Here is a 25,747-nt window from a genome sequence, read left to right on the forward strand (position 1 = left end):
CCGTCGTCTGCTTAAGTATGCCCGACATTACAAATGTTGCGCGGAAGTCAAACTGGACTGACGGAGAGCTGCTTTCACTTGAGGAAGCACTTTTGGAAGCAGCTCAGTCTGTTATAGAGGTCATTTTGTTGTCTTTGTTCTTGATCTATGAGAAGAAAAGGAAGAGGTTGGAGTTGGTGTCAGACCGGTATATATCAGTGAAACGTTGGTAACAGAGCGGTATATACATGTATCAGGGAAACGTTGGTGACAGCGCGGTATATATCAGAGAAACGATATATATCAGGGAAACGTTGGCGACAGAGCGGTATATATGAAAAACGTTGGTGAAAGAGCGGTACATATCAGGGAAACGTTGGTGACAGAACAATATATATCAGGGAAACATCAGTGACAGAGCGGTATATATCAGGCAAACATTGGTCAATAGAGCGGTATATATCAGGGAAACATCACTAACAGGGCGGTATGTATCAGGGAAACGTTGGTTACAGAGCGGTATATATCAGGGAAACGTTGGTGACAGAGCGGTATATATCAGGGAAACATCAGTGACAGAGTGATATCAGGGAAACGTTGGTGACAGAGCGGTATATATCAGGGAAACATCAGTGACAGAGCGGTATATATCAGGGAAACGTTGGTGACAGAGCGGTATATATCAGGAAAATGTTGAATGAAAATGTTTATACAAGGATGAAACGTCCTAGAAATGAGATGATTATTATTTTCATCTTTGTCATAAAGTACTGGCTGCGTTTCATAGAAAAGTCCTTAGAGTATTCCAAGTCCTAAGACTTATGACCAAACTACAGGTCTAACTTAATTAAGACCTTTTCAATCAAAATAGTTTCATATTTAGTGAAAGTTTTAGAATTTTATTTAATTTATTCTCCAGAGAAAAGGTACACAATACAAAGATCTGCCATGTGGTGTAAAGGTAATCAGAAATTGAAGATTCTTAACATTATTATGTTAAGACATTTTCTTTGAAACGAACTTATCTTAGTTTTGGTCTTAGAACATAATGTAGACTAAGGACTTTCCATGAAAACGCAACCATGAATGAGATAAAAGAAGCTATAGCTCCTGAACAGATGAAGGCTTCATACAAGTTACCCTAGTTGACTGGAGTAGCCGGGAACCGAACATGCGGCCCCCTGGTTTTGAAGACAGCATTATTTCCGGGTATTAGACCACTGGAGCTCTGTTTGTCCGTATTACTCTTTTGTCTCAAGCAAACAAATGTGTCCGCTCTATAGCTGCTATATACATGTCCGTTTAACTCTTTTATTTTCTATCAATTTATTTAACATGGCCCTTCATTTCCCTGTTCAAATTTGAAAATCAAAAACTGACAAAGCTTAACTGTTATTCTCTTTTTATTTGTTAACAAATTTGCATAGAACAATACAATACATAATACGAAACAAATTATATGAATTTCAAAGTTTTTGACTTGCATTTTTCAAAAGCTTTCGTAACAAATTATATGAAACTACGGTAGTTCATGATTCTAAGAAAGTTTTCAATAACTGATCCATCGATTATTGATTATTTCGATAATACCAATGACAATGTTCGACTAAAATCACCTATATCGAGCCATGAGGCCCTTAACAAGGCACTGTGTCAACAAACTATAATACTACTAAAAAGCAACAAATTCTTAAATTCTAAAAGCAATCACAACTCAGGAATACAGTAATGAGAAGTGAATGCTACTCTAATTATTGACCAAAATGTGCTCCTCAGGTGTTCTCTATCTAAAAAAAAAATTAAAAAAAATATCCTTCACTCAACTACAGAAATAAAAGCACGGCAAGATTATTTTAGAGATTTGAGCTCTAGCTATGGCATAAACAATCCAAATTCAAAATGAGATCATAATGAAGTTTTTTTAACTATCTAAGTTGTAAATGAAGAAAATTCTGCGATGAGTTATTTTTAGAATATTTAGCTAAATATAGTATCAACGTGACGTCATTGATATCATAAAAGTTATATTTAGATATTTCAATTCTAGAAGATAAATATTATTAGTTTTCTTTTGGCAGTTTTTTTTCCTTGCAAGTCAGTATTAAAATTTGTTTTCATTTTCATCCTAGATATTTTAATACTAGAATATAAATTATTGATTTTTTGGCAGTTTTTTTCTTGCGTTAGAATTTATTTCTATCACAAAAATCACCAACAATATTTCAACACAAATACTGATAGTTCCGAATACACATAGCCATACGTCCTATTATATATATAGTCACATAATTATAGAATAATTACAACCCAACAACACTGTCAATTACAGGAATTTTATTTCGACGTTCTACATATCAGAAAAAATTAATCTTCGGGAATTTCCGAACATACTTTTCGTTTTGGTAGGTAATAATTTGTATACACTTGTACATAGTTCTAAAATAAGCACGTAAATTTCAAACATTGAAGAAAAAAAGCACAATTGAAAATGCTATTTTCTATGAGATATTTTATTTACTTTTGTTTATTTTAAAGTTTCCCATTAAAATTTCTTATCTAAAATTTATAAGAACACAAAATAAAAGATCTGTAAAATATCTGTGTTGTAAAGTCATGTGTGTATATATACAAGTTTATATACCTTAAACCTTAAAAAAGTAGTTCTTTCAGGACAAAATATGTCACATGATAAAAACAACAGAAAAATAAGGCACAACAAAACTAGAAAAAATAAAATGCTATGATATATTATTTACATGATGAGTATATGATGTAATAAACATGACGTCATAATTAAGTAACATAATAATAATTATATTTTATCCAAAAGGTCCATACTGCATGCAATAATTGACTCCGATCTTGACGTATAGATAAAATCATGCCATTACATGGTCCGGTACACTTTTGTTTTTGTCCTTAAGGCTACTACGATACAAATGTTAAAGAGAATGTCTCCAAATGAATTCCGTAAAAAATAATATTCGGGCAGTATAGAAGTGTGGAAAAATAAACAAGAAATATCTCTGAATAATATTAAATTCTAATATGAGATTTGAGTTAAAGAACAAGTATAATGCCACACGAATAAAATGGAGCTAACTTTTTTAAAATTCAAAAATGCACGTGACAATTATAGTCATATTATCACGTGACTTTCACGTTAAGAATTAAAAGCTCTGAAATAACAAAGAATAAAAAAATTACAGATTCACAGTAAAATGACCATTAAAATGACTACGCAAAAAAACAACTGACAAAACATTTATCATTTTTGAAGTTTTTTACATACTGCTTTGACAAAAGTTACTATGGAATGGTAAAAGTTTTATTCTTAAAACCACATCTAAAATGATAAAAAGGCTTTTTATGAATTAATCAACCTTTAAAAAAACAATACAATGTTCATGGCACTCGTTACAAGAATGATAATTTCTTCACAATGGACAGAAAAAAAGAAGACATTTCCGTAAAATGGGTAGAAAAAAAAAAGAAATTCTCTTTTCGAAAATGTAAATCTTAGGCATAATGTCCACAAAAGAGCACCATACATTTATTTTGAACACACCACGTGATTTAAACAAAAAAGGATAAATAATGAATGAAAATCTAAACAAAAACCAAAGTTATTCTTCACACGAAATAATTATGAAACGTAATAACGAAATTACTTGAAATTTGATCATTTTTTCTTAAAAAAAAACAAACAACAAAATACATATTCAGAATATTTATAAAAATGGCATCATTTACGCAGCTCTCTTACAACACTGGCCTAGGACGAACTTGACTCACACCAAAATAAATCTCTACATCACTACTGTACATATTTTGTAATCTAGGAACTGAATTATTACTTATAAGATAACAAGATTAAAACTTAAAACAATAACTGGCCTAAATATTTATCACTCTCATCAACACAGTGATGCGATAAGTAAAATAAATCCCGGCAACTTATTATACATATCATATAACATGCATTATCTGATTTATCTCCCTCGGTCACCATTTTAAGGGCCATTCATCAAACATATTCTCTCCATGTTACCTGATAAAAAAAAACTTTTTGATATTGTTGCTATAACATGTTTTTTGCACTCCTATCTAAAAAAAACAATAATCTTATGAAATTGTCTCTTCATGTTAAGAATAAACCTACCATTTAAGTTGTTTTCAGGTTCAGAATAAACCTACCATTTAAGTTGTTTTCAGGTTCAAAATAAACCTACCATTTAAGTTGTTTTCAGGTTCAGAATAAGTCTACCATTTAAGTTTGTTTTCAGGATTAGAATATGCATACCTGTCAGTATTTTAAGGTTTGTAAAAAGCCTACCTTTTTAATTTGTTTTTATGGTTGGAAATTACTAGTAAACTATCTTCAAACATTAAAAAGGTGTATTCATTTGTTTACATATTAAATCATTTTAGTTAATAATGAAAACATCACAGCAAGAATCACAATGATCTAGAATCAGCATTTAAACGTCCTTACATTAAAACATTCTCGCACGTGAAAGCACGCCTTTACATTATAACGTCATCGCACGTGAATGCCAGCACGTGAATGCACACACCTTTACATTATAACGTCCTCGCACGTGAATGCACACCTTTACATGATTACATTCTTTCATGTGAAAGCACCGTAATTGGCAGTTTTTGTATAAGAAAATATAATTTTGTAGATTTTTTTAAGCTAATAATAATGTTGCAACTATGAACAGATAATTAATGTAAAATACATTTAACAATGTGACTTTTCTAAAACGACTGCATTCTTTTATATAACTAATGCCATGAGGCTCCATATGATAAATAAATCAAATGTTTGGCTGACGTATTTTCTATTATTTCATAACTTAAATTTGTACTCTAGTATAGTAAGATGTAATTCAAAAATTAAATGTTCTAATACATTCAAACTAATGATCAATAATATACATTGTATATATATAAAAAACTTTCACTTTTTTATTTCCATCGACAACTTTTGCCCCAACAGTCGCGAAAACATATTACAATGCAAAGATACACCATACTGTTAACAAAAAACAAAGTGTATGTTATCAAAAACACAAAAATAGTTCAACCAACCCACAGCTGCTTGTACAGGCATTAAGTCTAGACATTGTTTGTTAAAATAATATTTATACTGGCAATATACATCTATGCTTATCAGTAAAGTAACTAATTTATTAGACTACAATCACAAATGCTTTAACTTATATGAAAGACATGTTAATGACTGGTCCCTGCTTGAAGTTATTTATTTGGTATATTATTGACTGGTCCCTACTTCAAAGAGTTTCAATCACCGATTACCTACTCTTTGAAAGATATGCAACTGACTGGTCCTTGCTTTAAATTATTGTCCTTATTTTTGGCATATTAATGACTGATCCCTACTTCAAAGATTGTCTTATCATAGACCAATGGTCCAATAATTTACATGCACTTCACTTTTTCATAAAGGATTGATATAAAATCTTGTACTGCCATACCATTTCTTTGATCTTTTTCCGATAAGAATTAAAGCATGTCAGTCATTATAAACAGTAGGAAATCATAATGCTTGTAGACTAAAACTGTGCTTTAAAAAAATTCTAAGGGAATATATTCTTTTGTCCGAAATGTAACTATCCGAAATTAAGGAAATTAAGTAAAGCATAATGAACGGTGCGTCAGCTATTACAAGTTTTAAAGGTAACGAAGGCCAATATATTCTGTCATTTATCTAATAAACCACTTACTACATAGTGACCATTTTTATACGAGTCTTTCTCAAATATGCCATTAAACACTTTTGAACGTAAAAACAAACATTGTTCAAATGAATTCTTATAAAAATGATGAAATGCATAACATGAATATGAAAACAATATGTTCTAAATGATTTTAAATGACAAGTAAAAGACTAGTTAAAACGCCTTTTAAACAGTGACTGACAACAATGAATACATAAAAAAACTGTTTGCAAAGTCAATTGAAATGAAGGTTTCAGTTTTTGAGACTGAATCAAGCTTTTAGCCAATCAGAATGGAGCTTACATATCTTTAAGCAAATGAAAACGAGACCTTCATTTTTAGCCAATCAGAATCAAATATATGAAAATGAGTTGTATTTAAAGCTCCGTTCAAGCTAAAAACATGATACACAACCTTCAGGAGATGAATTTAATGTTTGCATTTCATGCAATCATTTTGTCATTCTTGCGAACATGTGCTGCTAAAAATAGATGTGGGCGTGGCCACTGAGAAAAAAATCTCTACCCTCATTGGTAAGTTTCACCATTCAACTCTCCTTCTCTCTCCTTTTTGATCATTGGCTTATTTTGATAAATCTCCCACATTTTTGTCACAAGGTCTGTCATGAGAATGTCATTAGAGTTTTTCTCAATTATTCTCATCAAGAATATGCCATCGTCTCGTAAATGCTTATCAGCAAATCGCTTGCACAACTTCTTATCGCCGGGATGTTGAAGATTGTCACTGATTTTGAGATATTTCTTGACTATTGTAACACGGTTTCTGCGGAACACCGTTCTCCAGAACCACAGCAGGAAACTGGCGCAGGTTACTATGGCAACGAGGACAAACCAGAACCAAAGGAATGTGAAAATCTTCTCGTTAAAGAGGTTTATAGGAAGCACGCATTGGACAGTGTAATCCTGAAATGATGAAATAGGAATTGCATTTAGTAAACCTTATCTACAGTTTCTTGTCTTCGATCTAATTTTAGATCAAAATGAAAGCGTTTGAATGGACTAAATGCCGGCAATGCAACATATAAGATTGAGTTTATGAACAGTACCTACACACAAATATTGACACAAACTTTAAAATTGATATTATTACAATGCATGATTTTTTTAAATAATCACTTACATTGTAGCAGAAAATTCCAGAGGTAGTAAAACTTGGCATTTTTACCACCCTCTCAACATTAAATTATAAAGGGGATGTAATATTAGCCAAAATAAAAAAAAAACACATAAAATTGCTATAAAAATGCAAAAGAAATCGTACTGTGTGCTATCTTTACCTGAATATTTTGTAACTGACGAATCTTGAAGTCGCAAAGTGTAACCCTTGGAAACCGTCTTGATTCCTTGGTAACCTGCTCTCGTGCCAAACTGTTTACTGCTTCGATACCCCACATTTCGAAAAATCCTCCCAGGAAAGAGTTCAGTATAAAGAAATGGCATATAACGTTGACGACGTACAGTAACTTGGTGAAGAGATACAGTCCGGTAAGGAACGTGCCCTCTCTTTTATTGCACAGGAAGAAGTATTTTGAAGCGCGGTGACGCATGCGCACTAGAACATTCCAATGATATTGTCGGTTGGACTCTAGCCATCGGTCGACATACGTCGCGATTTGTTCGACGGTCTGGTCCCTCTTTTTGTGGTCTCCAATCTGGGTTGAAGCCGTCATCTCTACTAGTTTAGTCAAGTTAATGCCGGAAAATCCCGCCAACATACGCCATATAAAACTTGGAAATTTGAACAGGAATGCCATCAACAACAGAATGAGCGGTATCCACTGGTAGTACGTGAGTTCCTTCTCTTGATGGCTCTCGTTGTCAGGTGAGATTGTTTCATGCATGGGTAGATAATACGTATTTTTAATCCAGCAGTAGGACTTCGTATACGCCACATAAGAACCTGCATCAGAAAATATATTCAATCGGAGAAATGGAAAATTTATTTACCTTTTCTGATACAATCCATTCATAACCTTGCTCAAGAAAGTATTCGCAAAATCTTAAATTTGCTTTATCATATAAGTCAATATTTAAGAAACAATAAGTTTATATGCAAGATAGTAATGCCATTTGAGTAATGTATGGCGATTTACCAGTGTCTTTTCATGTTGATATGTAATAGTTATGTTGGGATGGTCAAAGAATATACATACGTATATGCATGTATACAGAACAGCGTCTACATCCCTTTCTTTAATCAACAAATCCTTAATGAGATACTTCAAACTTGAATTCACTGACCTGTAAAATGAGCGGGGCACCAGCACTGTATAGGATCGCCGGCATATTGTCCGCTGCCGACGAAAAGTCCGAAGATGACTAGAATGACTACCGTATAGATATGACTAAGACGATCCACCCAATCGTCGTCATCGTTACCTCGGAGCTTGTTCCACGACGTCCAGCCGCCTACGATTGACCCAACTCTGAAAAATACAATTATCATAGAGAATTAACATTTAATATTATAGATAATGGATCAATATTGAAAAGTCCGTCCAATATTGTTCGAATGTTGTTCTTTTCTTTTTTAAGAAAAAGGTATCTGGTTTCTTATGAAAAAAAGTTCAGAACCATGGCTTGTGATCGGAATTATGGAAACATTAATGGGTTTGAAATGAAAAAAATCCCAAAGTCTTAGGTTCCATCAAAAATGAAGATAAGAAATATATGGTTTAAAGAGCCATGTCAGATCATACACTTGAAAGCTTATCAGTTTGGCGAGAAAAAAGAAAAAAAGAAGAAATATTGTAGTACGAAAATAAAGTTTTAAGTTTCAACCAGTTTTTATTTCTTTATCTGATCAAGACATAGACACTTTGCTTGACTTAATCATCATTAAAACCATTCCACTGCCAGGATGGCTTATCTTAACATGTGTGTAAGGTTCATTAAAACGTGACTTTATTTACCATTTTTGGATTATCAGTTACTCATTGACTTTATTCGTACATATGCCTAGGTTTTTCCCTTGACAACACAATTACGTCGTCTTTGTCACCGTGGATAACGGTGCTAATTTAGCGAACATGCTTAAAGCTATATATCAGCTGAATGCATCAAACTAGCTAAACATTGCCTTTACTTCTTCATTCAATTTCATCCTTACTTGAAGTAAAATGCGTAAATTTAATACGAGAATTGAGTTATTTCCCCTTGACTGTTAAATTTAATTCACAGTTGATGGACTACAACTTAAAATTTCGAATGATCTAAACTATGTCGTTTAAATACTATTACCTTTAAATACTGTTTACTATTAATAAGGCTTTAATATGGATTAAGATTTTATTAATGTTAATATTTTGACTAGTGAGAAATATTGAATGGCCTATTGAATATACTACTATACGCGCATATACAAGACTACTGCGTTTATCACATAGAACAGTTACTCTATAATGAACGTTTTAATCGCGTGAACCACAACGACTTTATGACAATTATTTCGACGATAGATCAAAGCATAAGCTGGTTAACTACTGTATCACACAGGGAAATAAGTAAGCGGTCCTCGGCCAACAATAGAATTGTAAGTTTATGTAAGATTAACTCGATGCTTCAAACATCAATCAATCAATCAATCAATCAATCAACCAACCAACCAACCAACCAATCAATCAATCAATCAATCAATCCATCCATCCATCAACCAATCAACCGAAGCAACCCGACCAAACAACCAACCAACTAACCAAGCAGTCAACCGACAAAAATCGAAATCATTTATAACTTTCACAACTGTAAACTTTTCAAGGCTGATGCAATCCTTTCGGTCACTGATGATTGTAGCTAAGTTTGTAGTCCTTTAAAGTTCGCCGGAGTCAAATATTTGAAAGTCAGCCCACCGTGTTAAGTTACACGCTATCGTATCAAAAGATTATTGTGATCGATGGCGTTTAAGATTGTCATCAGAGAGTAGGCCTTTGTCCAGGCTCAACGGTAGCCATGCTCGGTTTAACGCCACATGCAAAAAATGGCTGATGAAATTTAAACGCACCCATATATCTGCACTCCCTTTACTTTTGAACTTATGGCCCCTGCATTGTTGTTCAAGTGTTTAGACAAAGAAAACAAAATACACACAACAGAAACCGCTGAATTCATGATTTTTCTTAAAGCATTGAATATTGAATACAATACCGTCTAATAGTTTAAAGAAATTTTAAGATTTTTTTCTTTTCTTTAAAAGAAAGAAATATTTCGCATATTTTCCTTCGAGACAAGTCTGGTTGTTTTTTTACTGAGCAAAAAAAACCACACACGTGATTATCACTCGTTTGTCAAAGTCAAACACTGTTACCGTTTGCATTCATCTATGAAACTTCATTGAAACATCCAGTGTGTTTTAACACACCTGTCGAGTTTTAGATTTATAAGATGATGTTGAAAATTTATTACTTTCAGGAAAGGTCAAAACCATGTCCATCTTCTATAATATATACGCACACTGTATTTAAATATACAGGTCTGGTGTATAATTTAGGTTTTTTTTGTATAAATAGAGTTAAACACATTCAGATGGCTATGAACTTGTCAAAAAAGTTCAGGCATTAAAATAATTGTTAACCTGCATCTTAAATTAATTCGTTTTTAACCTGCATGCTCATATAGACTCGTGCGAAATGGGTTTTTCGGTTTTGTTCAACATTATGAGAACGAAAATAGAAAACTCAGAATTGTATTCATTACACCTTTTTTTCAAAACGAATCAATTAAGATGAAAATTGAAATAAAAGGGTTTGAGATTCGTATCCAAATTGTATGTTTTTTGAAGTACAGACAACCTTTGGTAATTAGCCTTTAGTCAGGCCAGCCTGAACTATCCATGGAGTCTAAAGTCTCTATGGCTTTAATGGAGGAGTAAAGCTCTTAGTTGCCCATCCGTGCATTATTTTAGGCACGAGAAGGCACATGAGCAGAACCACCGATATTCCGTTAGTCTGCAGAAAAGCCTCCTCACATGAACGAACCCACAGCGGCGAGGGGCAAGTGTTTTAAAGTGAACGACCTACACCACTCGGCCACGGAATTGTACAGTCCCATCCCCCCAAACCCTCAGAAGACGTTTTTTGTAGGACCTATGTCTTAAATATTCAATTCGTTTGCAGATAACATTAGTTTTGATAATTTAACATGGCCTTTCTGTTATTGTAGCTAATGCCAATTTAATTAAAATATTCTTCAAGCCCTAACGCTAATTATTTTTCAACAGGAAAATTATCAAAACCTGCCATTAAACTTTGAATAAAATGTCAACATGCGGGGATCATCCGAGCGCAGAAAGACATAAATAGCCGCAATAAATGACATTTTACAATCTCACCATACAAAATGTTTTCGATAGCACAGGTCGTAAAGCAATCATGTACAAATGTACATCTTGCCAAGAGACCCCGACTCAGCTTGTCTGGTCAACTAAAATATATGTAAACTTTGAAGACAATAACATAAGCATAATAAAACTAGGTCCCGACAAAGCTTTAGGCACATGTCAAGAGCTTCCGTACGTTTGTTATGAGAAAAACTTGTTTATAAAATGAAAATACCAGTATGATATTAAACAAGATGCTCACACAGTCCGTGATTAAAATGCTAATTCGTACAGTTGCACAGAGACCGTGTGCATTTTTACGGCCTTGAAGGGTAAAGCAAACAAAAAGAACAACAAACCCACGAAAGTTCATCTGTACAAATATTCATGAACGTCCGTGGAAAAATTTTCATTTTTTGACTCATGAATCCTGCAACTTATTTAGGCCTTATATATCCAGCCTCAGCACCCAGTTAAATAATCAACCTAAATGAACAAAAGGGCCTTTTTTAACAATATACTTTATTTTGGGTGGTTTTAAGGGACTAGAGGAAGGATCTTATTTGCTTAGTAAACTACCCGTGTGACACAGATTTCGAAAATTCAAGGGCGCATCTCAAAATCACAGGCGATCTTCACGGTTCAGCCACAGAAGCTCTGCTAAGAGTTAGTTCCCATTTAAAGTACCAGATGCGAAGGATAATGTCGCTTTCATCTTCGATTAGAAACAACTGTATCAATCATAGTTCTAAGTTCTAATGCAAGTTCAGATCACATAATTTTTATTTTGGAAAGGTCGTTTGTGTCGCTGAACGTCTGATCCGATTTCAAGATAACTTTGAACATGTTTACTCAACATTTGGATGAAGACATTAGTAACCACTAATTTCTAAGTTCAAATTTTGACGCCTTTTTATTAGTACTCAAAGAAATAATCACGCTTCTTTTACGAGATTCGAACAAACACTGCCATATTAAACAAGCAATCGCGGCGTCGCAGTAAACTGGAGCGTTCCAGTTTAACGACATTCAGGTTGTGTTTATATCTAATCGCGTCTTCAGACGCTCAGAGTAGATTTAAATAACCCAAGATAAAAGGTTGAAGATCTTTGTAATCACGTTAAATTATCAAAACTACTATATATTCGGCTTAGTAACGTAAACAGAACGTAGATAAATTCATGATAAAGGAGCTTGTGTAACCTTAAATGCTTATTTTGTCCTTTCTTTTATGCATTCCTTGCTATTTTGTTAAAGTAAACAGGCCCTAAAAAAGAAGAGTAAATAATTGCAACCGGATACCGTTACTCCGGAATTTTCGAGTACGGTTCACGTAGGGTTAGCACTGTACGCAGCAATGTGCACGTGAGCTGGTTCCCGGGTGATATATTGGTCCTCGGCAGAAACCTAAGTTCCATTTTATATATCGAAACTATTTTAATAAAGATAAAAAAGAAACATTAATACAAGTTTAGCCTATTATAGCATTTTTGTTCGTATGTTCGAAAAATGATTGAGAAGGAAAAACGTAATCAATAGCGTCGCACATTGATAAAAATCTTCACCGATATAGATGTGTATATATGTACATGAACGTGTAAATAGAAAGCTTCAAACTCGCTAATGAACTTAGGCACAAAGTCGATGCTCGAACATGTATATTTAAGGTAGGGTCTAAATTTACAAAAACAAAAACAAAAATGTTTTATATCTCGTTGGTTTTATGAATTTGTTAAAGCTTCGGTGAAATGATTTCATATTCTTAAAGATATAAGACATAGTACTTATATATCATCTTTACTGTTGTCGTAGTTATGATGCATATGACCGGAATAACGAATAAAATGTTATAAATAAATTCGTTTATCATTTTATTGAACACCAGTGTCTATATATAGATGATTTATTGTAGAACTTTGGTAAGATATTGCGTACTTGATGTATGTAGCCTGTATCCGACAAATATTGACTAGCCCTCGAGATATCTAGGAGATCATACGCCCATAATCTTATAATAATATACTAGTATATGCTTGATACTTTATTAAATGAAATCGTTTGATATTAAATCAAATATTCGGCACAATTCAGATGTATGAATTTAGTCATCTGTAACAGTATACGTTCAAGTATATGTCCTTGTAACAAAATAAATGACACTGTAGATGAAAAATTATCAGTTCAAAACTATTCTCACTTTAAGATCAAAATGAAATTGAAAATTTATTGGGACATAAACACATTTGTTTCATGTCATCATTCATTATTAACATACTAAATAGATGACATGACGAAAATACTTTACTCAGTACCGCGAAATGAATAAACAGTGTCATGAAATCTATTACATTATTCCAGTCTATTTTTGTAGCACTTAACTGTTAGAATGACAATGGACTACATTTTGCAATGTATCATTTAAAGGGAAACAGAATCACATTAAGTTTTTTGACAGTAAAACATGATTCTGAACAACTAGTCCTGGCCTTTCAAAACAGTTTGTCAACCATAACATTATAACTTTTAATACTACACTCTTTACCTTTCACAATTATTATAATATTATAAATGATTCTGAAGCGTATTTGACATTTTGCTCCGTTCTTCTGTCCGTTCTCTTGTTAATTAATTGTCAAAATTCATGTACCAAATTCATTAACATCCTAATTAAGCCTCGGGCAATGCGGCTTCAAGGAAAGTGGGACATTAAATAAGACACAAAGGAAATAGGTGTTTAAAGCCGTGCAAAAATATGAACAAATGAGAATTAAACGAACCGTAATGTGTTTGGTTACAGAGTTGTGTTATTGTCAAGCCTCAGGAATGCTAACATTAACAATGGTTGTGAAATTATTATCAGTGTAAAATCTTAATTAAAGGTCTTTAAAGTCTACAGGCCGGAATGGTGTCGTTGCGTCACGGGATATTATCATGTACAAACGAGATAATGCAGCGAGTAAATTGTTATTGCCAGTTATTGCACATACAGGTACAGCAATGATGTCTGCGGGCTGTTTGTTTATGTCATGTGACACAATGTTGCATTATTTCGCCGCATCTTTTACACCGACCGTCTGACGTGAAACGGCATGACGTCTCTGGTGCAATATAGTTTTCCTTTGTTCTGCTTGTCAGACATCGTAAATTGGCAAATGTCTCTAATAAAAGTTCATAGACCAATTATTTACACCGGTATGAAGCCATTAGTTCTGGTATTCAATACAGTTTTAGGGGCCAAACTTACAGTACAAAGATTCTGCATTATCATTAAACCTCGGAATTTTATTGGTCCCAGATTAAACTGAATTTAACTAATAAGGCGGTGGTTTCCTTACAAAAACTTTTCTCTGATGGCTCATATTTACTCGAGATATTCATTACAAAGACTCTGAGAATAATCAGGGTCCATTAAAAATAAAATAAGACATTCAAATAGAGCCAAGACTGTCAAACACTGCTCTATATCCACGATCTCCCACCTACCCGTTTTAAATAACCCGTAGACATTTTAACTTGTCACACTTCCGGTTTTTGTACTTATTTAACCCACGCCTTGTCTGTGAGAAAATCTGCATGTGCATGTTAAGAAACCATCACAATCACAGTGCAAACTTATTTATTTACAAGTAAAATGTTATGACAATCTTGTTAAATACGATTACGTTGTTGTCGTCTGCGTGTCATAATCCTTGTTTAACTTACGGATTACCAGCTAATAATGCTATCGGATTAGATCCATTAAAATTATGTATTCTGATAGGTGACTGATACCATTTATATAGATACAACTTGATAAGCTGATCTAATAAATTATGCTAATATGACATTATGATATATCTAGATATAGTCTGATTATATGAAGCTATAAATATGCATATTACATTATATATACTATAAGTAAAAGAAATGTGAGAATTGAATTAAAAAGTAGATATGGGGGAAAACAAGTGTATATTCTAAAATGTAGGGCACAATGTCAGTGCATTTTAAATGGCCTCTTGTGAAATAGACCTAAATTCATTTTTAAACATTAAAGCGGGAAATGTATGTTTTTCTCCCGTCTTAGTGCCGTCCGTTTTCCGGAATATTTTTACATCACAGGTCGTAATTTGAGAGTACATTATACGAAATACAATCATATGTCTACCACCATTTCTTTGTAAGGTTTTCTTTAATGGTATTATTAGACGAATTTGTGTAATTTTTATTTCGTTCATTCAAACATTTTAAAATAACAGCACTAAAGTTGAAACGGACCAACGACCTGCCAGTGTTGGTTTTTATCAAACTTATTCATCACGATAATTTGACCTAGATTATACTGATAATTAGGTCCTTAGGGATGTAATCTTATATATCTGTATATCTAACTTTTCAAAATAAATGTTGGTTTAACCATTTATTTCCGTGTGAATTAACCGCCCTCGGCACCGTCTCCAACATACAGATATTCTCCAGTACTTTGATACCTGGTTGACACCGCGCCTTCTTAATATAACCAGGAGCGAAATAAATACGTTCTGTCCGAAAAAAAGTGATTTTACCGACAAATTTTAATGTGCATTCGGTGGACAGGGGTTTTATATTAGCATAAATATTTTGCTTGAAGCTTGCCAATATAAATGCATCCAGTCGCATGCATAAATTATACAGTTTTGTTTGGTCACTGTCTGCTTAAAAAATATACAAAATGATATATACAAAAAGCCCCCTGATTAACAGGGACACGAATGTGAATAACATATTTAAATGAGATTTTTTAAGTGAACCTTTTTAAACGTGAATTGTTTAACAAATTGTGTTTTCTGGTTATTGATTCAAACAAAATGTATCCAAAAAATACACCAGTTTTACCCCTGTTTCTTACACTATACATTAAAGGAAATCCACTGAGGTCCAAAATCATAGAAACATAATATTTAAATTTTGTACATAGTTCAGCTACAGAAAGGTATGAATATGTTCTTAAGAAATACAATTAGAAATAAATTGAAAATCGTTATCTGTGACGTTCTTAGCCATTTGAGTGAAAACCGTTGTAACGTTTTTTAATTTTAAGTCATTTTTTCTCAATTAAAATAAGTATTATGGAAAAACGGAGTAAGTAAACGATCTGCAATTTTGCAGGCACATTATTGGTCTAGACCTTCATCAAACTGGAATATTTATCTAGAACAAATACTGCCAGTCCCGTCACGTCAAAATACCTCAGTAGAGTCCCTTTAAAATGTGAATATATCTTCAAATGATAACAATGGTTGGAGAGAATGTTAATGTACATAATTCATTCCTTAATGATTACCCTTCCTATTAACTGTCTGTACAAACAATGAACGTTTCGGCTGATTGTTTTATAACGTTACGCAGACGAAACTGACATTATTTATTCTAAATTAATTTCATACTTGTCATAATATGTCATTTTTGGTGAAACAATGCAACTACTGTTACTGTAAAGTTTTACCATTTGGATTGAGGTAATGGCCATATGGGTACATTATATGTTAACAAATATCAATGTGTACGTTTGACATTAAATATAAGTTATATTACAAGTACAATTACAAATTTCAGACTTGCTTTTTACAGAAGATTGCTTTAGACTGGTTATATAACTTGAACATGTTCTTGGTTGTTTTTTTTTAAACCAAACACAATCTCTCACAGACACCGCTCTGAAAACACACATACAAGATATTCTTCGCACATATTCCTATTCTTTTAATTCAAAATACACAGATTTGCATCAGCTTCGTTCTATATTTAAGGAAGTTTACTGCAACATATTTCTATTAAACACGAACTAGCATTGACTTCAATGCTGCTTGATTTACGTAAATACAAAAAAAGATGTTATTAATTAAGTAAATCCTGTCAAAGGATGTGTGAATTATAGTATTTTTTAAAATGACATTCATATTTTCACCTGAGCACATTGTGCTAATTTTTGATTTTCGACGGTCAATTCCGCGAAATCAAAATAGCGCGAACATTTTGTTTAGATTCCTTAAACGAACCTTTCTTCCGCGAAATCAATTACTAATACAGTAGCTTATTCGCTTCACTTAAACGATCGAATAAATGTTGGAGTTGGCCTGGCGGTACAGGTGTTTGCCTTACAACCCAAGGATCGTATATTTGATCCCCACGGGGTCCCAAACATGTTTTCTCATATGTATCCAGAACTGGTTAATTCCAAGAAGCCAACTTGAGAATTATTTAAATACAAAGCTTCAAAGTACTACCACAATTGAGCTAATGATACGTATATATCTTAAATGACGTGAAAATGTTCGTAATCATAGTGTACTGAATTATAGCCATGTGCTTTTTGGAGCAACTCGTATATATGCAAAGATTGACCTTTTCATGTCCTGGATTACAAAATGAATGTGTGATAATGATTTTAAGCACCTACCCGTATAGATAGTACATATGTCAAAAACAACGTGACTTTGAAAACTGAACATCTGTTACGCGATTTATACATCAATATATATGTATTTAAGATATATCTTTTGACCTTGTTATACATGTTTATGATAACAAATGTGTTCTATGGAGTGGCAAATTGACCTTAAATATGTATCCATTTATGGACAACAAATTCAACATCATATTGTCTGTGTCTGTAATGTCCAAATAAATGTTTTGCTAAACGCTACAAGCTTGTTTAATTCAGATTTCATCAAAGCAGTTATAACAATTTCATCATCTCTTATATCATTCGTTATACAAAAAGGCTCATAAATTAAAAAACAAATATATGAAAAAGTAGATAACAGTTTTTAAAATATGAGTAATCACATAAAATATCTTTATACAAAATAAAACTGTCACATTTTTGGGCAATTATTAATTTTCATGACAAAAATATTATTAATTATGTAATAATGTTAACGCAGAAGATTGATTGGTCGTGTAAAATGTTAAGAAAACACGCAAAAAAGTTAGGAAAATGAATAGGTACAACTCATACTGTTTTAAATAGGTGACATTAAAACGAGTCATTTTATTAGAAGAATTACGAATTAAAATTGATTGACAGCTTCGCTAAAAACCTGGCGTCTGTCCGTCTGTTATTTGTACAGAAACGTTTCTAATGAAAAATAAAGAAAATGATGCTATACTTATTTGTACGGAACATGACGGTACTAAGATAGAGCTAATACGGTTTTTGTGTCGGTGGTATAGCGCATAATTATCATACACAGTTTGTTTTGAATTGACATTCCATATGTGGCATGGAACAACAAATGTTGGCATATTTCTCTTTATCGCTCAAACAAAGGTCACTTTATCTAATAAGTCTGTGAGAAACTAATAGTGCAAGGTGATGCAATCCTTTGTCTAAACGTCTGCTAGTAAAACAAGAGTGAAAACCTGCTTGCATAGACTAGTGGTCATATATGGTTGATCCATCATATGGTTGATCCAGGAGTCGTGTGTTCGAGCGCTACTCGGTTCACGACCATGTGAATTATCATTTAACACAAGTACTGAGTAGTTCCAAGAAACGGACTCGGGTGGGGTTCATTAATACGCTCGACCGAGACCATGTCGTATTACTAATAAAGCATGCCATCAAATGGAATACAACCGAATTAAACTAACCATGTTATTCTTGACCAAAGAAGTTTCAAACTGTGCATGAGGACCATCTATTAAACAAGGCAATAACGTGCTATACATAAGAATTTGTTATACTTCGGTCTACATCATAAATACTGGAATGCACTGTTTGATGCCAGTTATCACCTTAATTTAAAATAGCCAGGTCAATACTTTTATGGCTGAGCTCATCAGCAATACATGAATGACAGCACGGGGATTTATGGGAAATAGCATGTTTATAACTCAGGTCAATAAATCATTTAGTATTCGATATATGACCGGTTGTATATCTGTCATATAATGACAGTTGGGGGAACGCAATTATGTTAAACTGAAATGATAAATGACGCATTCTTTTTTTGCATTTCCGTCTTTACACATACTTCACCGTAAAGTGCATACATTAATATTAACATGAAGAGATCGTTAATTAAAATATAATTAGTGATCAATGGTATAAATTCAAATGTACTTATTCATTTAATTATGACCCATTGAAAACGTTAATTAGTCGCTCGTTTACATTGTTGCCGAGTACCATAAATTTCTTTTTAAAAAAAATCTATTTTTAGATTTGAAATTTACTATTGATATGCTAATATTCAGATTTTCATACAATAAATCAACTGTCAAAGTTATAAAGTTATTTATAGTAGGGTTTAAGGAAAAGATGTGGAAATGACCTTTTATTCATATGACAATAAATAATAAAGATAATCTCCACTTCAAACACATTCGATCAGGGAAAAACATCATATTGTCTGTGTCTGTAATGTCCAAATAAATGTTTTGCTAAACGCTACAAGCTTGTTTAATTCAGATTTCATCAAAGCAGTTATAACAATTTCATCATCTCTTATATCATTCGTTATACAAAAAGGCTCATAAATTAAAAAACAAATATATGAAAAAGTAGATAACAGTTTTTAAAATATGAGTAATCACATAAAATATCTTTATACAAAATAAAACTGTCACATTTTTGGGCAATTATTAATTTTCATGACAAAAATATTATTAATTATGTAATAATGTTAACGCAGAAGATTGATTGGTCGTGTAAAATGTTAAGAAAACACGCAAAAAAAGTTAGGAAAATGAATAGGTACAACTCATACTGTTTTAAATAGGTGACATTAAAACGAGCCATTTTAATAGAAGAATTACGAATTAAAATTGATTGACAGCTTCGCTAAAAACCTGGCGTCTGTCCGTCTGTTATTTGTACAGAAACGTTTCTAATGAAAAATAAAGAAAATGATGCTATACTTATTTGTACGGAACATGACGGTACTAAGACAGAGCTAATACAGTATCTACTCTTAAATTTTGTGTCGATGGTATAGCGCATAATTATCATAAACAGTTTGTTTTGAATTTACATTCCATATTGTGACACAACACAACAAATGTTGGCATATTTCTCTTTATCGCTCAAACAAAGGTCACTTTATCTAATAAGTCTGTGAGAAACTAATAGTGCAAGGTGATGCAATCCTTTGTCTAAACGTCTGCTAGTAAAACAAGAGTGAAAACCTGCTTGCATAGACTAGTGGTCATATGGTTGATCCATCATATGGTTGATCCAGGAGTCGTGTGTTCGAGCGCTACTCGGTTCACGACCATGTGAATTATCATTTAACACAAGTACTGAGTAGTTCCAAGAAACGGACTGGGGTGGGGTTCATTAATACGCTCGACCAACATCAAGCCGGAGAGACCATGTCGTATTACTAATAAAGCATGCCATCAAATGGAATACAGCCGTGTTATTCTTGACCAAAAAAGTTTCAAACTGTGCATGAGGACCATCTATTAAACAAGGCAATAACGTGCTATACATAAGAATTTGTTATACTTCGGTCTACATCATAAATACTGGAATGCACTGTTTGGTGCCAGTTATCACCTTAATTTAAAATAGCCAGGTCAATACTTTTATGGCTGAGCTCATCAGCAATACATGAATTACAGCACGGGGATTTATGGGAAATAGCATGTTTATAACTCAGGTCAATAAATCATTTAGTATTCGATATATGACCGGTTGTATATCTGTCATATAATGACAGTTGGGAGAACGCAATTATGTTAAACTGAAATGATAAGTGACGCATCTTTTTTTTTGCATTTCCGTCTTTACACATACTTCACCGTAAAGTGCATACATTAATATTAACATGAAGTGCTCGTTAATTAAAATATAATTAGTGATCAATGGTATAAATTCAAATGTACTTATTCTTTTAATTATGACCCATTGAAAACGTTAATTAGTCGCTCGTTTACATTGTTGCCGAGTACCATAAATTTCTTTTTAAAAAAAATCTATTTTTAGATTTGAAATTTACTATTAATATGCTAATATTCAGATTTTCATACAATAAATCAACTGTCAAAGTTATAAAGTTATTTATAGTAGGGTTTAAGGAAAAGATGTGGAAATGACCTTTTATTCATATGACAATAAATAATAAAGATAATCTCCACTTCAAACACATTCGATCAGGGAAACGCAAAACGTTGTTTTAATTGCATGTAAATCATGAAATAAAACATACTGATTTCGATTAATAAGTTTTAATAAGACATGCTAATGTGCTTAGAAGTATTTTGTTGTGACAGTTGTCTCTCTTTCACCAATTTTTACTTTGCGCTTTTAGTGCACGATTGGGTTCATTAGCTCTTCAGACGCCAGTCCAGACGCATTGAATTAAACCGAAAATAAACTTTATGCAACAGATTGCCGGAAAGAATTAAAAAGTATCTCTTAAAATGATTAACATAAATCAAGCATAGCTGACATCCTTCGGTTTGTGACCATGAACATTTCAACACGTACATTGCATTGTAAAACAACAACAACAACAACAACAAAAACAACAACAACAACAGGAGTTTGTCGTCTGATTCATCTCTCACAGACCGGAAGTGCTATTTACACTGGAAGTGTTATCTATGTAATAAAGAAATGTTTAAAAATAGATATTTAATTGCATATCCGAAAGTTTATAAGTCAAAATTAATATTATTAATATTATCAAGTCTTTGAATATTTGTACTCCAGTACAGTTTCCACGTAATTACTAACTTATTTCGGCGGGAAAACTTTTGAATAAATGTCTGTCCGATATCTTAACAAGAAAATCATTATATAATGTTTTAATTAATTTACATTAACTTTGGGTATTGGAAAGAATGGTATGGTATTTTTAAATTACTATCAGACCACTTAGTGTGTTTAATCAAATGTTTCAAATGCAGGCAATTCAATATAACATTAGATTACTTAGATTGAATTAAAACCCATTTATCAGCTCATTAATATAAACCTCAATTTTATCAATCATAGGTTATTGAAAATCGATCCGCAAGGGCAAAGAAAAAAAATCTTCGCTTCTCAGGGCCCTTAAAAATGCATTTAAGACTTCAATAGGACGGATTTAAAATTTCTACAAAATATGACGAATTTAGGATCTCGTGACCTAGGATTAGTAAAATATATCATTTTTCCTAATAATTAAGTAAGCAAAGGTGTCGCATTTTGCTTCCCATCCTTATATAATAATAAGATGTGGAAATTTAAAGTGGTCGCAAAACACGAATATTAATGTAAGCTTAAAGACGAGATCCATTGTTTGAAATATGCCGCATTAACAGATTTTCATATCTGTATTTTAGATCACAAGTATGACAAAACAATCATGCGAAATATTTTATATGCTTTAATTATTAAGATTTAAAACTTAATACACGTGTATTGTAAGTTCGCAGTGATGTAAGAGAAATGCTCGATATTCTAAATTTCCGTACTGAGCAATGTGTTTGTTTCCGTGCGTTTTAAAAAAGCACTAGCTGCAGAAACTATTAGGTGGTCCTCTCTGTTCTTTTCAAAGTTGCTAAGTCATCAAAATTTACAAAAAAATCCCATTCTAATGTAAATTCATTACAGTCATATTTGGTAACTGCACGTTTTATTCTAACATAAATGATTATTTTTTTACTGACCCATATATACCATAAGCAACGTTGGTGGGCTTGATGTTAATTCCAGGTCATCCAAAAAGCAAGCGTCTTGGCAGGGTTGAGGGTGTTTTGCGGCCTTATGTTAGAACCAAAAAAAAAGCATGCACGGGGGTCTCAACGCGCATGCAAACAAGTAACATTAGCAATAGTGGGACGGGTTACTTTAGGGCGATGAAAGAAACAAACAAAGCAAGCGTCTAGGTACTGGGTGTACATTAAATGTTACGTAGACAATCATATATTATGATAGCATTTAAAAAAAGAGCAACGCAAGCACTATCTTGTTGAAACAAAAACTGTGTCGTCTTTCGCACAAAACAATCCATCATCCCATAAATTGATTATTTTTGTTATGATTTGTAATGCTAACAAGATGGTTGTGTTAAAGTTTATTTAATAGCCTTTTCAATCATCGGTTATGGGCGAAGTGTTAAAGAATGCGACAGAAATTGATGCGCCTTGTTTCCTGTTGAAACAAATGTAACTTATTGACTACAAATGAACTCTTGATATACATTGATATTGTAAGTTGTTTGAGAATTTGGTTATATAATGGAGCTGCATGTGATATAACTCTCGGGTTATATAACCTGCCAAGTTTTTATAAAAAAAAACAGCGTTCCAATGTTCTGACTGGCCTGATCCTCTTCTCCACAACTTCTTCACTAGACTCCTAACTTGCACACCAATGGACGGTAAAAGGTTAATCTTCCGATTTATTTCAGAATGGGTTCGCGTTTAAGACCAGTGGTATGGGGTACGAGCACCTAACTCTAACCTTAAAGCACATTCATTAAAACCGTCGTGTGTACGAATTCCTGGCTGTATACTTGTGTATACGTTGTAATGTTGCTTCTTTAAATAGTATAAATGTATAAGTTAGCCGACAATTAATTCTTATTTAAAAGTCAAAACAAAACGTGACATAAATTCGGAGTCGTATATAACTTATAAGACTAAGTACTTAAAGCGTGCCATATGATTTATTACCAGGATAGGTACAAGATTAAGATGTAAGAAATAAGTCGAGAGCTATTTAAAATAATCTGTAAGAACTCTTTCCCGATAAGTACAACGGGTAATATACAAATATGACACCATTTTTAATAGGTGTATTATTTTATATTAACATACAGTAACGAACACCAGAAGCATGCGAAAATAGAAATAAAGAATAAATATTTCATCTTGTTTTAGAAGGCCTTAAAGTTTATTTTCTCTCTCAAAAGATGTGTTAAAAGAAATTTACATGACACGCGCATTATATGCCATATCTTTTTTTCTGTGTTCTTTAGAGCGTTTACACGCTCGGTTGGTCATAAAAAGGGCTTTGACCCCTAAAACGTTTCCACATGTAGTACAACTACATTGTATACATGTTTTGTATCAATAGCGGTAATTTAAATGGGAGCGTGCATTTACACAAAAAATGTTACCCTTTTTTATTGTGATAACAAAACACATTCCGTTAGCCAGATTCTTTCTTTTCTTCATCTCAAAATTGAAAAGAAATGTCCGTGTGTCAACAAATAACTTTGTTATGTCATAATCTTATCGAAAAGAAAATGACTGTATAAAAATTCTTAATCCGAAGCTTTAATTCTCGACATAAATATATTTTAAAGCCGTCAATATATTAGTCTCGAAAGTCCGTCATTTTAAAACGTAAATAAGAAGAACCATTTCAAGACCATACAACAGTTATATAACATTTTGTATTAGTATATATAAAATGCGCGCTCATTTGACAGTTGGAAAGAAAATAAATTTATTACACAAATAATTATACATGTTGTAATACTATGCCAATATTTTGATATAATGTGTTTTCATATGTTGAATTGTATATGTTAACAACACACTAATTTGCCCTCTGGGTTTTACTATAAAATTAATTTGAAAGTATTACTTACGACATGTTTTCAACGCTTGTGTTGACCGCTCGCTATTTTATTTCCTTCAAAATTTATATGCTTCTATTCCAACGAATCACAACCACTGCACTAAACTGTCATCATTCGAAAATTTTAATCAGTTCAAACAATAGTTTCTCAGTTTTTTCACTGCCTCGAAAACTTGTAACGAAAAAAACTTCAACAGTCTTGTTATCACTCTTCAAGATGTGTGACATACAGTATACAATGTACATGTACAGACTGTATACTATATGATTTAACAGCCAATCAGAATTCAGCTGTTGATCACGTGACTTCATACACTCGCAATCGCCCTTTAATGTTGCATGGGGAATAATTCATACAGCCTTAAGATGAATGAATAAATAAATATTGTTTAAAAACATCACAAATTTATTTTAAACTTATAGATGAAATAAATATAAAGATGTGTTCGTGAAAACCTTTATCTACAAACCGTAAAGCGGATATCAGTTTAATTTAAGATACGTTGGTTTATTTTGCCGATTTATTTTATGACACTTAAACAGAAAAGGGTATATTTAGATATGTTTTATTAAACAACTCTCGCTATTATGTCATGGTAGGGTCAAGAAACAGAACGAAGTGTAGGGGCATTCTTTAACATCTACTTAAAATGACGAAACAGTCATTCGCTGTTACAAGCAATCAAAAAATGAAACATTCAGAATATATAGTGACATGAGTGGGGGCCTCGCCTTCAAATTGTATTTTTCACTATTGTTTTCTATCAATAATTAAACAATTGTTTATAAAAGAATGCAAATTAATAAGTAGATTATTTTCATTTATCCTGAAACACGGATAAAGTACCCTTGCACAATAGCGCACCTAAATAAATGCACTTTTACTAAATAAAGAATATTTTATTGTTGTATTTGTTGCAGTTGTTTTCTTTTATAAAAATGTGTATGTAAGTAATGGTCTTATATGTACATAAACATATATAATTAATTGTAATTTGTACAAATTCATTTCGAGTTCAATGCAAATTGTTGAAAAAAAAGCCCGAAAAAAACGCCTTACGCACATCGAACCAGTTCATACGTTAAAGTAATTGTAAAAGATGATTCAGCTAACTGATATAATATAAATTTCATAAATAATCAT

General features: G+C 32.6%; 1 protein-coding gene across 1 annotated transcript; it reads right to left on the minus strand.

The window, feature by feature from the left end:
- Positions 1 to 1,364: 1,364 nt before the first annotated feature.
- Positions 1,365 to 24,907, minus strand: LOC132725641 (innexin unc-9-like). The gene is made up of 5 exons (XM_060710818.1): positions 24,614 to 24,907; positions 7,988 to 8,172; positions 7,024 to 7,646; positions 4,557 to 6,649; positions 1,365 to 4,504 (listed from the first exon to the last, which is right to left on the minus strand). The coding sequence occupies exons 1-4, from the start codon at positions 24,616 to 24,618 to the stop codon at positions 6,254 to 6,256; spliced, it is 1,209 nt and encodes a 402-aa protein (XP_060566801.1). The 5' UTR covers positions 24,619 to 24,907; the 3' UTR covers positions 1,365 to 4,504; positions 4,557 to 6,253.
- Positions 24,908 to 25,747: the final 840 nt, after the last annotated feature.

This window comes from Ruditapes philippinarum, unplaced genomic scaffold (genome assembly GCF_026571515.1).
Source record: "Ruditapes philippinarum isolate M1 unplaced genomic scaffold, ASM2657151v2 ctg133_1_1_1_1, whole genome shotgun sequence".
NCBI lineage: Eukaryota > Metazoa > Mollusca > Bivalvia > Venerida > Veneridae > Ruditapes > Ruditapes philippinarum.

Coding starts and splice junctions, on each gene's coding strand:
- LOC132725641 (XM_060710818.1), bottom strand. Junction 7,647..7,987: donor GTGCCCCGCTCATTTTACAG/GTCAGTGAATTC, acceptor TTTCTGATGCAG/GTTCTTATGTGGCGTATACG. Junction 6,650..7,023: donor GTCAGTTACAAAATATTCAG/GTAAAGATAGCA, acceptor TCATCATTTCAG/GATTACACTGTCCAATGCGT.